Raw genomic sequence first — 15,816 nt, forward strand, 5'->3', positions numbered from 1 at the left:
TTTTCCATTGATTAGTATTCAGTGTATATCCTCTTATGCTTAGTATTTTAGTGGTTGCCCAAAGTAATTTGATAGGCTTTCTTAAAAATGTTTAAAGGTAAATCTTTTCTTCTTTTTTATTATACAAAAAGAACCCAAAGATCTTAGCACTACTATACAGACTTGTATGCTAGTGTTGATTTGTAGTTTAGTTCCACTTTTGTTCAGTTAACATCAAAAATCTGTTATCTATTGTTTTATCCAAAGTTTATTTAGACTTTCATATATTATTTAGACTCTCTATATAATTTAAACTCCATATTTAGACTATATACGTCCCATACCTCATTCTTTCCTGCACCTTTATCTTTTAATGTGGTATTTTGTTTCCCTTTAGAACACCATTGGAATTTTTCTTTCTTTAAGGTCTATTTGTGATCAAATCTTTTAAGTTTTATTGGTTTGAAAAAATATATTAATTCTCTCCTTAATTGTTGGAAGATAGTTTTGCTTGGTATACACTTTTGGACCAAGAGGTTCCCCCCCCCTTGGAGCATATAAAAAGTCCCCTTAGCTATTGATTTAAATTGTGGCTATTAACTAATTTTCTTTTCTTTGTAAAAATCTTGGCCAGAAACAGAAATTATTTTTTTCAACTTTCTTTGGGGGTCTTTAAAGAACTGCATCATTTCTGCTTTGTGGTTTCACCTCATGGATCCTGATGGGGAATATTTTTAGGACTTTATTATTCTGCTTGACATCCATTGAGCTTCCTCATCAATTCTCCATGCAACTTTATTACCCTTCTCTAACCTTTAAAAAAATACACTACGGCCTGCCTGGTGGTGGTGGTGCCCACCTTTAATACTAGCATTCAGGAGGCAGAGGCAGGTGGACCCCTGAGTTTGAGTTTAGGGTCAGCCTGGCCTACAAAACAAGTTCCAAGACAGCCAGGGATACACAGAGAAACTCTGTCTCAAAAACATATAATTAATGTATATTAGTGCATACTTATAATAGGTGTTAAGACAGATAAACTTTATCTCCCCTCTTATCCTCCGCATCTTCTTTCCATCCCCTAATCTCTAGATAGTCTTTCTGGAGTTTGTTTTGGTCTCTCTTCCAATTCACCAAGTTTCCTATTAATTGTGTCTAATCTGATGTGCACCATTAGCTTTTTAGGTTTTGTTTCAAAATTTAAAGGATGCAGTTCACACACACACACACATACATACATACATACATACACACACACACACACATGATTTAGCCTTTTACAAATCAACTTTTACGACCCTTTTCCTTGGTTCATATTTCTGTCTCTTTTATTTTTTCAACCACATGAATCACAATGATTTTGTCTTTTGTGTCTTTTGAGAATCGGATTCTATGCCTGACATTGAAGGTTTTCTGTGTGGGTTGTGATTGTTAACCATGTCTTCTAAGGTCTCCATGAAAGCCATGTCTCCCTGGCTACCTTGACTTTTTTTTTGTTTTGTTTTGTTTTGTTTTGTTTTGTTTTTTTTTTTTCTTTGTTTTTCGAGACAGGGTTTCTTTGTGGCTTTGGAGCCTGTCCTGGCACTAGCTCTGTAGACCAGGCTGGTCTCGAACTCACAGAGATCCGCCTGCCTCTGCCTCCCGAGTGCTGGGATTAAAGGCGTGCGCCACCATCGCCCGGCCTACCTTGACTTTTGGATGCTGTAGAAATGCCTGCTGGAGTTGCTGGCTTTCCTGTATCAGCCAGGCCTTGCCAGACACCCATACTCTGCTCTCTTGCGGTCTTTCTCTTGGAGAACATTTATTCTTAGGAGATCTCTGCATTCCAGGGGAGTGCTCTGAGGGGCCTCTGCTCAGGTGACCTGATGCTGTGCAGGGTTAAGTTGTTATCTTGGTCAGGAAGCTTGTTCAGTTTATTCTACCAGCTCTTGGTGGGCAAGGCATGTTTGTTAGCATCAGAAAACATGGAACAAGTGAGAAGTTCACTGATGGCTGTCCCCAACACTGAGCTTCGGTGTTTATCTTTATTTAACTTCCTCTATAGGCTAGAATTTTATCAATGAGGAAGCCAAGCCTGAGAATGAGGAACAGTCCAAGGCCACATGTGAGGGTCAGAGTGTGACCCAGTTGACTTCCAGAGTGTGCATGAGTGTGTGTGTGCACTTGTGCAAGCATACACATGCTTTGAGTATGTTTTCTTCCTGCCTTTCCCTGACATTGCACAACTGAGGCAGTGAACTGCCCAATTGGTCTCTCAGTGTGGCCTGAAAAGCTGATGTTTAAAGTTCAGGCTCCATTCTACAGGGCACACAGCCCTGCTTTATTATAATGACACCCATGTCTGGTGTCATCCTGGTTTAGTGAGTAATTTTAAGATGTGTTAAGAGTTATGTTTTGGTGCTGGAGAGATGGCTCAGAGATTAAGAGCACTGGCTGCTCTTCCAGAGATCTTGAGTTCAATTCCCAGCAACCACATGGTGGCTCACAGCCACTTAAGGTGAGATCTGACGCCCTCTTCTGGAATGCAGGCATACAAGCAGGCAGAATGTTGTACACATAAATAAATAAATAAATAAATAAATAAATAAATAAATAAATAAATGAGTTACATTTTGAATAGAACATTTTCCTTTAGTTAGCCTTGACCTTTCTTGGTGTTTAAGAACAGGAAGTGAAACACCAGCTCTCCAGAAAGCCAGGGTAAAAGGCAGGGCCATGGACAGGTCAGGAATCACAGGCAGTCTATCCATCTTTTCCCCACCCTGACATTGACTCTGGGGCAGGAGGACTTTCCGTTCTCTCTTCTGCAGTGCCAGCCCACTCTCCAGCAATCAGAGGAAGAGGCTGTGGGAGCTGGTCAGGCTGGCTCTGTGCCTTTGCGGCAGGTGTGTTTCCTGGGACCACCGTTTGCATGTTCATCTTCTAGACTCGGTGGGAGATCCTGCTGAGGAGAGGGTTACAGAAGCTGGCAGTGTCAGAACCATCACAGTTGTTGCTTCTTGAGCATGTGCGCACCAAGGGCCTTGCTTGTCTCTCTTCACAGCAAGACTTCATTCCATATGTGTAGCTTCTATAATTTAAGAAACCTTTTTCCACAAAATAAAAGCTTCCAGAGAGATAATTGTGTGGGTAAAGGCACTTTCCACCAAGTCGTAAGACTTGAGTTCGAGTCCTGGGACTCACATGGTGGAAGGAGAGAACTGATTCCCCCAAGTTGCTCTCTGACCTCCACATGCATGCCAAGGCAGGTGCCCCCAACAAATAAATTAGGAATTCATTAGCAAAGATCTTTAAAACATCAAAATAGAAGTTACATATTACATAATCCCGAAGCATAGCTGTGATTTCCAAAGTCCATAAGCGTCATTTCTATGAACAAACATCCTGTATGCAACATAGGCGTACATATACACAGGACACTTGTGCTACACACGTCACATACCACAAAACACACACACCTCACATCACGACACATCACAGAGCACAAGCATTTGTAAAGCATGTGGTCACACTCCCCACATGCAGATGCGCTTGTGATGTCGAACAAACCTTGCTGGAATTTGCCAGCTGATGTTGTCTGGGAGGGAGTATGGACATCTCAGCAGCCAGCGGACAATGCAGAGGACATGGGTAGAGCAGGACGAGGAAGGTGGTGCTGGGATCCTTTCCGCCTCCTCACACAAGCCTTTCTGATTTCCATGGACAGTGCTGGACATGGAAGTCTGTAGAAAGGATTGTAACGTGACAGGATGGGCAGTTCCAAGAGTCACCGTCTGTGACTGTTCTAGAGTTCAGAAGGCAATCCTTTCAGCCGGGGACCGCCCTCTCCTTCCTGGTTTAGGTCTCACCTAGCCTTTGTTCTTCTTGGCCCTGGCAAGGCCTTTGAGGCTAATTTCAATTCCTTATGTCTGCCAAAGTAGCAATCCCAGACACTTGTGACTGGGCTTAAGTCATGTCTATAGTTTGTGTTCATAGAGGGTTTTTTTTTTCAATGACACTTTGGCATGCACCGGGCAATGGAAAGGTTTCAGTGGGTGCTCTTCAGGGCAGAGCCCATGGGCAGTCCCTTGTCTTGTCTTCTTTTGCTGTTGGTTATCTTGTGGCCTTGTCCTAATCTGTCCTGCTCAGACAGTGTCTTCTTACAGATATAAATCAAATCTCCTTGTGTGTATGTGTGTGTGTGTGTGTGCGTGTGTGTGTGCATGTGTGTGTGTTCATGGTGTATGCTGTATGTGCATATGTCTATGCATATTCTCATGTCTGGTCACACACACTGGCTTGATGCCAGAGGTTAACATGAAGTGTCACATGTCCTGTTTCCCTTCTCAATGCAGGATGGACGAGAGTGACGTCATGATCATGCATCCTGGGATCATATGCATCATGGTGAGACTGCTGCCTCGCCTGTACCTTGAAGACCACCCACAGGTATCTCTTGATGAACACATGTATTTCGTCTTTGTTGCCCGGCTTGTCTATAGAGTGCCATCTGGTGTGAGACTTTCTTCATTTTCGTGTACAGTAATTAGCAGAGTCACTGTTAGGTAGACCCTCTTGAAGGGTGACGTCAGTGTGTCTTGGACCCTGGAGAGATCTGTAACCAGCCATCAAGGGGCATTCAAAGCAGTCACTACTGGATTAGGTGATGTTCTAAAAACAACAGGTGAAAGAACCTAGTTAAAGGTAATTGGATCAGTCTTGCTTCATCCACGGAGGGCATCTGTTTTAGAAAGAAACGGCAGCTAATTGGTGTTCACGCCATCTGAATGTAACTGTGACATGGCACAAATTTTCAGGTGTCTGAAACTTGAGAAAGGTGAAGTGGAACGGGAGACTCTTGCTGGTAGAGATGGGACTGGTCTTAACTAAGAAATGGTGGTGTCTGGCGTAGGAGTGAAAATAGCCCTAATATGTTCTATGCGCATTTGTTCCCTGGTGACTTCGCTTCTCATTCTGCATGCTGTTCTCCTGAAGAGCAGCGACACAGTGAGCATAAAGCTGGTGAAGGGGGAGGGGCATCGTAGTGGTGTGGAATGGACCGGATACATGGGCTACGGGGTTAGGGATAACTATGCCCTCACAGTCCTGGGTCATGGGGTGATATTCCACCAAGGTCAGACTCCTCCTGCGTTCATGCAATGAAGTGACCTAAGAGAGTGTTCCCCTGTTTTTAAGCAGCACATGACAGTATTTCTCACAACACTGTGTGTCATCGAGGATGGGAACATACTCCCAATGGTACTGGCTCGGGTGGAACCCCACAAAAGGCTCCTTTATGAATGGGCCCAACACTTCAGGGGGCCAGCACCTGTGACCAGGAGCCACTGAAGAGCCAGCTCAGCTTGGTCATCTATCTGTGTGTTTGTCTCAAGCTGTCAATTTGGTCCAGGTCTCCTCTACAGGTTCATTTGCATCAGGCCTCTGCCGGTGTTTCTATGTGGATTTCCAGGAAGGCGCACAACAGCTTAGGGTCCCTAAAGGCACAGAAACAGAGGCTTCTAGGCTTTCTGGACATTCAGGTCTGGGACAAGTCAACATTGTCTCCACAGTGTTTCATCATTCCAAGTGAGAAAGTCACAGGCTCAGCTTAGCCTCGGCACACAGGGAACTAAACACCCCTTTATCAATGTGGGTGCTGTCAAGTGTGCAGAGGAAAGGGGACTTTAAAGGGGATCAGATTTAAAGACCAACTTCCTGAGGCATTCTGCCCTTAAATCAAATGCCTTGTAGTCGATGAGTTACTTAAACTTTGAGAGCTTTCCTTCTTTACCCTAATGCCCCCATATGCCTGTCTTAAGCATACCGGAAACACATACATCAGACCGCCCCTCTCTGCCAAGAGTGCAACGTCAGCCATATCCTCCAGCAGTTCTTAGAAGCCCATAAGCAGCCCCTTCCCTGCCCCGTTGTGCAAGTGCTTGAGGTTCAGGAGAGTTCCATGACTTCCTAAGATCTTATAGTTGGTGAGGAGAAGATCTGCAAGACCGGCCCCAGGGCAGGCTCACTGAGTAGGTCTCTGATCTTTGCAGCTCCTCTGAAGTGCAGGGATATGCGTTGGCGTGGTGCATCTTTCCCGGGCATTCACCTCCCCACGAGGCTGGCTCCTTCGGCTGTTTCATACAGTACTACGGGAATGGCTATGCCAGTGGTCTGGGTGTCTTGGCAACCAACCTGATGGCTATGCTCTGCAGAAACCCACTCCAGTGACAGACAGTGAGGGGACAGAACCGACGTACGGAGGAGGGCTGTCTCGCTGCTGCTTATCCTCACGGATGTAGCTGAACCTGGCATTCAGATGTTTGCTCGCTCTGTGGTATCAACCACGGAAATTAAATATGCAAACAAGAAATCCATTTGGCATGATCCTCTTCTTCTATTCAGGTCAATATGTAATTGAGGGAAAGTCCCGATTCGTCTTCACCGTTTCTCAGATATGCAAATGAACACAATGATGCATTTTCTCGGATATTTTCTGCAGATGCCAAATCAGCAGCTATTAAAAGTTGGATAATTACAGTAATTAATTTCTGAAAAGGGGGGGTGGTGGTAGGGGAAACCTCATACTATCAGATAGAACAGTAAATCAAAGGAGAAATGAAGCCACACGAGAAACTGCTGAAACCGAGCTGCTTTTAAGCTTCTGCCGACCTTGTTGCCTAGAAAGGAGAGGACTGGGTGTCTCAGTAGATGGCAGTGTTAGGAAGGGATGGAGAACGGCTGCTGTTCAGCTCCCGAGGGTCTGCAGGCCGCTCCTGACGCTCACTGCGCTCTTCACCTCTTCATCTTACTCTGACCCTTCCTCCCCTTGACTGAGAAATGGTTGGTGCCAGAGGCCACTGCTTAACTAACCTTATGCGTGTCCCGTTCTGGTTTATTTCCAATCATTTGTTCTGTGTACAGCCCTTAGAAATGCCAGTAGCGCAGGCTGCTCTTGGAAACTGATAACCCCGCTCTCTCTCAGCCGCTAGCATTTTCACCCATATTAAAAACGGTAGAAAATCAGTGGTGCACAATGCAAAAAAAAAAAAAAAATGGAATTCAGCTAAGTTTCTTGGGCTCGGAAAACCTAGATTCATTGGGAAGATGCCTTCCTTTCCCATCGCTCCCAGCAGAGGCAAGGATCTGACACTGTAAAGACATGGCTGTAGGCGGGAGCTCTAACCAGCTCTAAATGCCTCTCTAATTCCCCCAGGGCTGTGACCGTCAAGTCAGCTGTCGGCATGGAGATATTGCCTGTGCATCAGAGAGCTGTAGTACAGAGTAGGATCCAACTTAATAGAGCTGGCTGTAGCCCAGTCTGTGTTGGAGCAGCCAATGGGATGGCTTGCTTCCGTGACTAACTGGAATCCCCTAGCGTGCACCTCTGGTTCTTCACAGATGAGTGGTATGAGAACTTGGGCTCTGGGTTTGAGGATGGAGGGGCAGAGGTCACAGAAGATAAGTGGATAACACTGACCTGGGGGCAGAGAGAGAAGGAGGGACACTGATGCAAGGCTTGAAAGAAAAGACATGACCGCCCTCACCAAGAGAGAGAGTGTGTGTGTGTGTGTGGGGGGTCTCAGACACAGAAAGGTACAAAAGAAGAGGCCTAATTGGTTTTGTTCTGCTGGGTTTTTACATATTTTAACATGTAAGTGGGTTTGGGAAGGTCAGCCATGATGTCAAGAGCCTCGTGGGCCAAGCTAAGAGATCTGAACCATCTTGGGCTACCAAACATTGTGACAGCTAACACTTCTAGATTTAATGACTACTCTTCAAAGGCCATGTAGACAGTAGACCATGGTCAGGTCTCTCGTGTGCCATCCAATAATCCCAGTACCATGGGGATTGTTAGGGTTCTCACTCAATAATATCATTCTTATTCTTATTCTTAGGACAATCATGAAGGCCAATGAGAGCCAAGGCCAAGGCTATCTGACGAGGGAAGACTTTAATCCAATGGGGAAACATACTAACTTAGCATCAAGATATTTATGTTTTTATGTTGGAAGAATTTAAGTGAAATATAATCGTCAGGCTTTAAATGGTCCTTGCAGGGAAGGGTAAAACATGAAACCCTTGCTTTCTGAAGTATTGTTTCTAAATGTGGACCCTCATTGTTAGACATAAAAAGTTAGGCTTTGCTTTTATATCATGAATTCAATTCTGACCTTTGGGTTTTTTGATAATTCTGCCTTGTAACAAGCCTTGTTGTATACATATTGTCTTTAAGCTTTATTTTCCATGAACCTTCATGCAACATACTTTAACCTTTCAGTTTTGTTTTCACCTTTCCTTTTTAGAAAATTCTTTGCATTAGGACAACATTTTATTTCACCATACAAGGTCCTTCCTTACGTTGAAGAGTTTTTCTTTAATATTTTTCAAGCTTCTCAGCCGATCCTCATAACTGTCAATACCACTGCTGCTGATGACGCTTCTGTGTCTTAGTTTTCCTTAAAATTTAGGAAGCTTTTTTTTTTTTTTTTTTTTAAAAAAAGTAAACTAACATCCTATCCAATGAGACCAAGGAAGCTGCTGCAGAAGGAAGCACGGGTAACGAATGTTAACAGTCCGGGGACAGTTCTGTTTTTTCCTGCAGAAATAATTGAGTTAACTAACTGGTTAAATATGTTAAAGTCTCATAACAAGCTTTCAGCTATTGCTTTTGCTAAAAATTAAAAAGTGTTGATTCTTCAACTTAGACCCACAAGGTAACTCCAAACAGGATGAAAGTTTGGCACCCCTGCCCTTACTTTGTGTCTATCTCTTTTACTTGGAGGCAGACACATGCCCAGCTCTGCATAGATAGGCCAATCACGTAAGGCGCGACTACTGAGTTATTTCCTCCTCCTTCAAAGTCAAAGACACAGAAGTAAATGATTGTTGCAAAGCTGGAGTCACCTTGGGCTCCAGGAGCTGCAAAGGTCCCCAGAACAGGTCATTTTCCATGAGAAGCAGTTCTCCACAGAATGAGGCTGTACCCCAGAGCAGAGCAGTGCCCAAGTATGAGGACTCCTCTGGACTCCCCTTAGCACCATATAGATGTCACAGTGATTGAGCAGACTCATAATCATGAGCATCTCTTTCCTCTTTGCTCCATTTTCCCATTTAAATATAAAGACCAGGTCAGTACCCTGAAGATGGGCACAGCATCATTGGAGCTCTGTGTCTGTTTCCCTCAAAGCCGTCATATTGCCCAGATCTCCTCTCTTTATGTAAGCCCCACCAGTTGGCATATTGTGATGGAGGCTGAACCTCACCTGGCATCAAAGTTGACCCCTTTGCCCTAAAGGCTCTGTTAAACTGGGAACTACAAAAAATTTGGCTAATTTAACAACTGCAGTTTATGGAAACACATAAGCTTGGGTTTTGTGTAAATATGGTACAGACATAAACACCCTTGAGGACCAGTTACACATACAGCCATACATAAAAAAGCAGGCTGCCCACTGCCCCTAAAGACACTGTAGCTTTCATTTAGGTGCATCGCTTGTCATTTTTAAGAGACCACGGGTCTGATTATTTCCCCCATAGCATTAAGCAACCCTTAATTCTAAGCCTTCACTTTCAAAGACATAACTCTTAACAGAGCAGAGGGAAAAAATTGTATCCCTTAAGTGAAAACTAAGAGGTCAGCAGAGGAGGCTTCCCATGCCTCAGGCTCAGGTTAACATCCCAGTTTCAGTGGCTATTCTGCAGAGAGAGGCACTGATACCAAGGGGAGCATCCAATTTAGTACTAAGGGTTGGAAAGCCTGGTATGGGGTCCATAGGGTGGCCTGGATGAAAGTCTTTAGCAAAACCCAAAGAGCTCTGAGGGGCACCACAGTCCGCTGCATTGCAGCCCAAGGGCCGAACAGTCTCAGGCTTCCTATGCCTCCTGCTCTGTCTTAGGGGACATCATAAGAATCTTTTCCTTCAATACTGAGTTTTGTTCTGTTCAGGGATTTCTAAAGAGACAAGACCTGAGACGGTGATAAAGATGAAGGGGAGAGGCTAGGTCAGAGAGGAGAGAGGAGGGCTGAGAAAAATGAGGTTCCTTACAATTTATCATTGGTTTTCACAAAGCCTCTAAAATTTTCTTAGGAGTTTCCTAATTTTTAAAAAACCACTTATCTTTTAAAAATATCTTCTAATTTCTTGAGAATTATCCATTTCATATTTTTTGCTTCCAGATGCTTTAAAATGACAATTAAATCTGGTCACCCATTTACTTTCTTTATCTAGGACTTCTGGCAGCGTGAACAAAGCAAAACAAAAGCCATTTAAAAAGTCAGATGTTCCATATTTTGTCTCCAAACATTTCCATCTTCCTTGAATTCCTAGTTCCCATTTTAGTGACTTCTAACTTTCCTTTTTTTGGGAAATCGCAGCCTTTCTGCTAACTGGTGGATGTGTGGATTTACCGGGTGTTCTGAGGTGGGTAGGAAGCTCTTTTGAGCTTGCCTCAAGGTCGGTTCCTCCCACTCAAATTATTTTACATATTTATGCAGACAAGAAGGGCCCTGAGACTGTGGTATTTGTTATCCTGGCTGAGGCTATGGTGTTTCCTGAGGAGTCCCAAAACATGCCCATTTCACTGGGCTGGCAGGAGCAAGTACTTCTTCTTTCCAGTAACTTCATGATCAGACACTTGGTATTTCTCTTATTCATTTTTTTTTTAAAAATCTTTATGTGTATACGCATTCTGCCTTGTGTTCCTGATGCCCATGGAGGATACTGGATTTCCTTGAATGGAAGTTACAATTGCTAGCTGTCATATGGGTGATAGGAATTGAACCTGAGTTCTTTGGAAGAAGAGCCAGTGTGCCTAACTGCTGAGCTGTCTCTCCAATCCCTTGCATTTCTAAACTAAAAGAGGAAAGGTTCCCTTAGGCAGGAGAGGAGACAGCAAGAGCTGCAGAGTTGAATGCAGGAGGCATGGAGGAAAAAGGACAGACTTCTAGCAAACAATGGTTCTGAGAAATGCTTCCGCAAATAAAAGGATATTTCGTTACCAGCTCAGAATAAACCACTGGGCAGGAAGGGCTCAGTGACATCCGCCCAGTCAGGCAACATGGACAATCGAGGAAGTGCCTGGCACTGATCCAGATGGCTCCATTCAAGAAAATGACTTGTCCCTTGGGCCCCAACCCAAAATTTCCCTCGAGAGGGTAAGAAGTAGTTTATTCTGAACTGAATGTGGCTTGGGATCATAGTTCCCGGCTTCCTGGAATGACACGCTCCACTATGAATGTGGTCACGTGAACTGTTATAGGCGAAGCATGCATAATGAGACAAAGCATTGCATCTGGCAAAGACAATGAGTGAGCATGGCAGGCAGGTGGGTCACAGCAAAGGAGGGAAAGCCCCGCTATGGGTTTTAGATGCTATTCGATGGATATTCGTAACTTTTGAGTTGGTGCAAGCTAGTGGTCTGCTGTTAGGTCAGGTACAGATTTGGGCGATAAATTGTCTATTAAAGGGACTCAAGGCAGCCCAAGTCAGTTTTGGCTCTGGGTCTGTAATATCTCAACTAACTCCGCAATCATGAATATTTTAATTGGTCAGTGAACCTTGTAGGATGTTCAATACAGATATGACCTTTCTTCTTGGGAGCTTCAGAAAACAATGGGCAAAATTAAGATCATTGCTGAGTGTTTGGTGTATGGTCCCAAAGCAAGGCTTGAACCACTTGCTCCTGGCCAGGTTGCCCTTTTTGCAAGAGGCATGGCCGTGAGAAAGTTTGGAAAACAGTGATCTGTACGGATCCGGGCATCTGAGAGACCTTGTCTGTCTCCAGTGAGTTAGTGCCACGTGTGCTCCAGACACCTGAAGGCTCTGGACAGGGCAATGGCTGTAGAGACTTCCTGCACGGCCCAATGGGGCAGAGAGGAGGGACATGAGATTCGTGTATCTGTGATCTCATTTGTGTCTAAGTTGGGAAATGGGTGTTGTTTTCTGGAATTTGCCTTTGTATTTCAAACACTTGAACTAATACCTAAACATTAAATTTCAAATACCTAAAATATCGACAGTGCTAATAGCTGTGGATAGCATTATGTGAGGAAGAGTGATTGAAAAGGGCTATTTTGCCCAACAAGGAACTTGGTAAAGATCTGTGCTTGTCACACTGTACCGCAGTCAATAGTCTGTGTTTTCTGCCTTTCCCACAAAGCCCAACCTCAAATATTTCCATTATTCTCCCACGAAAAATTTCAGGCTGCATTCAAAATCCAGGAGGCTTCTTGGGGTGATCTGTTAAGCAAAGCAAATGGACCTGATCTTACATGGAGACAAAGAGAATGAAAAGCTCACTGGGACCCTGGGTGGTGGGGTAGACATTAAAGTCAAGTGGGATTCTCGTGGCCCAAATGGCAGCTGATCATTCTAGTTTTTTCTGCCATCTTACCATACCATTTCCTGTTTTTGCACCTCAAGTTTAGTGTCTCAAATTATGTACAGGTCACAGAAATTGCAGACAGAATTTCTTGGGACCAGGGATCATGGGAATATATAAAGGCAAGTGATAAGGAGTAGTGAGGCCTCTGGTCACAGGAGCCACATAAAGGGGTTCACATTTAACTAAGGGGAAAAGTAGAAATAAAAGCAAACTGTACCTAGCAAACCCAAAAACATCTGTGGCCACTGTTTACGTCCCTTGTGAGGTGCCAAGTTCTCTTTACAATGAAGGCAGCATGCGTGGTAAACTACCCACCTTCAAAAGACAGCTAGAGACAGCACCTGTTCTGATGTCATTATCATGATCCAAGGAGATGGATGGAAGCATTTCAGGCCTCATGGCCTCACCTGCAAAGTGGGTAATGGCTCCTATTGAAAAAACCGGTGGAGAGGGAGCTCAGGAGGCCTGAGCCCTGTGCCCTTAGCATGCATATGTCAGACATGCTCCTCATCCAGAACTTCGGCTCTTGGGAGCTGAGGTCATGGCATTTCCAGCTCTGCAAATGTTAACTGGAAGAAAATACATTTTAGTTTAGCTAAGATGCAAACTGAGCTGAGATCACAAACTCCCACATCTAGGATGCTGTAGGAATAGCACAGAAGAACATGGAACCATGGCAAGGCGGCAGCTCCACGCCATGGAAGGAGAAAAAAGTGAGTCTAAGTAAGCAATTTGAAAACAAACAAAACCCCTACAACTTATCAGGAACTGCTTTCCAGAGGGCCCCCATCCCTAGCAACCTTCTTATAATTTTTAGTAACCAGAAGAGCGACTGTCATGGAAAACCCGTCACCTTGCTCCCCAAGTAGAACATTTCAACCAAATTGGAGTAAACAACGAATCCAATATTGAGTGACTAAGAAAGCCCTTGGTACTGTCAGAGTTCTAGAAGAAGCTGACGCTGACTCTGGGTGTAGAGATTTTGTCTCTCAGGTCATCAGGGTTAGTGTTGCGAAGGAACCCTGCGCACTGGAGTGTTCAACCCTCCTTGAACACACTTAGCTGTGTTAGCCCGTTTTCTACAGCTCTAAGAAAGCAAGTGGTGCTGCTTGCTTTGTAAGAAGAGGAGACTCAAAAGCCACTGGCTGCAGAACTACAATTGCTTCAGCTCTGGTAGGTTCTCTTGGCAGATGACGTTATCGTGGAGGGAAATGTGTGAGAGAGAAAGCACCTCGATGGTACGAATTTGGGGTCCCACAAACTAGGCTAACTCTGAGGGTATGACCTCCAGCGGCCCATCCACCTCCCACCAGGCCCTTCTCTTCAAGGTCGTACCACATCCCAGGCCACCATCCTACAAGCCAAGCTTCCAGAACGTGGCCCCTTGGGGGACAAGCCACATCTAAAGGATGTCACCATCCCACTGAGACCAAGTTCTTTCTGGACACTGTGACTTATTAATGTGGATGAGGAAGAAAGTTGGGAAAAGGAGGGAAATGAAAAAAAAAAATAAGACAGGATGGACCCAAGTTTTGGCTCTTAGGTGGACAAAGCAGAACCTGACTTAGGGCCACCCCACTATCGCTTTGTGAGTTAGCTTTGAGAATCCAACCCACCAGCTTGGTGACCCTTGACCTTACCACAGAGTCCTAATTGAACCACCTTCCCCTTTCCTGCATTGGAAGTACAATGCGTTAGGGAAATCAATCCATTTGCAGGGGGAGAAACCAGACTGGTTTCCTGCCACTGCTCATATTTTCACTAAAACCCTATTTTACTGGAACCAGCATTGAAAAAAAACCAGCACATTTTATTCAAAACAAGACAATATTGGTATTGATGGGGCTGCCGTGATCATGAGAACAATCAATTTCGCCTCCTCCATTATGGGGTATCGAGCAGTTTTGGAGTGAACTTGTGGCAGCATTAGACAGGATCAGCATTTCCCCTCTGAAAACTTTCTCTTTTTTTTTCCTTTTTGCATATTTAGATTGTAATTATAGCTCTCTGGTGGGGGAAGGGAGTCAAAAGACAAAAAAACAGAGTCAAAGTCCCTAAAGCAATAAGGAAATACTTACTGGTAATGAAAAATTGGAGATTGGAGACATTTCTCTTTAATTCTTATTAATAATACATTCTGATATTATTTTTGCATCTAGCTTCATGCAGACTGTCTCCCCAACTCTTACCCCCAAATTAAAAGAATACAGTTACCAAATGATAGCCCGACTCGGGTAGAGAGGATGGTCACGCGGGAAGATGCATGTTCTCTCTCTGCTATCAGGAGTGCAGAGAAAGGCAGGCAAGGTTCACATGGATGCAGGAAGAGACAGCATCAGAGGAAAGATGTGGGAAGCAAAGGCAGGGAAGTTGATGCATTTCCACACAGATGAGGCCCTTGACGTACCAGCTATGGCACAGGACTTGTCTGATGTACACCAACTTAATCATGTCTGCTTTTAGACTCTGATTTTTGTTTGTCTAAGCGTGGGTATCAGCAAGCTCAGACCAACTATGCAGAGATCACTTTTAAATACAAGTCTATGATACTTTAGAAGTGGTTTTGAATGTGTCCCTCAAGGGTTCTTGTGGTAGAAACTCCATTCCCATTGGTGCAGTGCCCAGGGGGCTTTAAGGGACAGAGCCTAGTAGAAGGCCGAGGGCACGCTGCCTTTGACAGGGATTGACATAGTTCTCAAAGGACCCCAGCAGGTTGTCTTAAAAGAGAAAGTGTGGTCCTTCTGTCATCTCTGGCTTCTTGTCTCACTTTGTGATCCACCCCCCTTTTCTTCTGTCCTTGCCATCTGAACGTGACACAGCCAAGTAGGTATAACATAGCCAGAGCTAAGCAAATGCCCTTGAGCCTCCAGAAATATAAGCTAAATGGACCTGCTTTATAATATACAGTACTAGTCATTTCCTTAGAGTAACAGAAACCAGGCTAGTGTTAGCAGCATCTCCTCCATGTGATGAGACATGTCTTCAACGCCAGTCAATGGTGGTGTTGACAAAATTGATAATTTTGAATGACAAAATCCTGCCCAGCAAGAAAGTCATCAGTAAAGTCACTCACATAGTGGCATGCCCCCACATTTTAAGCCAGAAGTATTACTCAAGGTAACTTAGACATGGGACATTAAAGGGCTAGAGGGCTCTTCAGGGTAAAAGAGCTGGACACAGAAGACTAAGAACCTGAGTTCCAATCCCCAGGACACGAGCGTCCAGTCCATAATCCTAGCACTCCTCCTACTAGGAGATGGAAGGCAGAAAGCGACAAACCCTGGAAGCTGGTGTGTCATCCTTGTGGGGGAAAAAAACAGCAAAAGATCCTGTCTTAAGGTAGAAGGTGAAGACAGAGATTGAAGTTGTTCTCTGACCTCCACGTGCAGGCTGTGGTGCACTGATGCCCAAATTCATGCACATAAGTGTTCTCTCTCTCTCTCTCTCTCTCTCTCTCTCTCTCTCTCTCTCTCTCTC

The 15,816-nt window shown here is 44.4% G+C and overlaps 1 protein-coding gene across 5 annotated transcripts in view; it reads left to right on the forward strand.

Moving 5' to 3' along the window:
- Positions 1 to 15,816, forward strand: part of Wdfy4 (WDFY family member 4) — a 222,821-nt gene that overhangs the window by 59,182 nt on the left and 147,823 nt on the right. For all 5 annotated transcript variants that reach the window (XM_050140691.1, XM_050140690.1, XM_050140692.1 and 2 more), the window contains one exon: positions 4,311 to 4,404. In XM_050140691.1, coding sequence (XP_049996648.1) covers positions 4,311 to 4,404 — 94 coding nt within the window. The remainder of the gene's footprint in view (positions 1 to 4,310; positions 4,405 to 15,816) is intronic.

The sequence above is a fragment of the Alexandromys fortis genome, unplaced genomic scaffold, assembly GCF_014885135.2.
Source record: "Alexandromys fortis isolate MF-2015 unplaced genomic scaffold, M_Fortis_MF-2015_v1.1 scaffold_46, whole genome shotgun sequence".
In the NCBI taxonomy this organism is placed as follows: domain Eukaryota; kingdom Metazoa; phylum Chordata; class Mammalia; order Rodentia; family Cricetidae; genus Alexandromys; species Alexandromys fortis.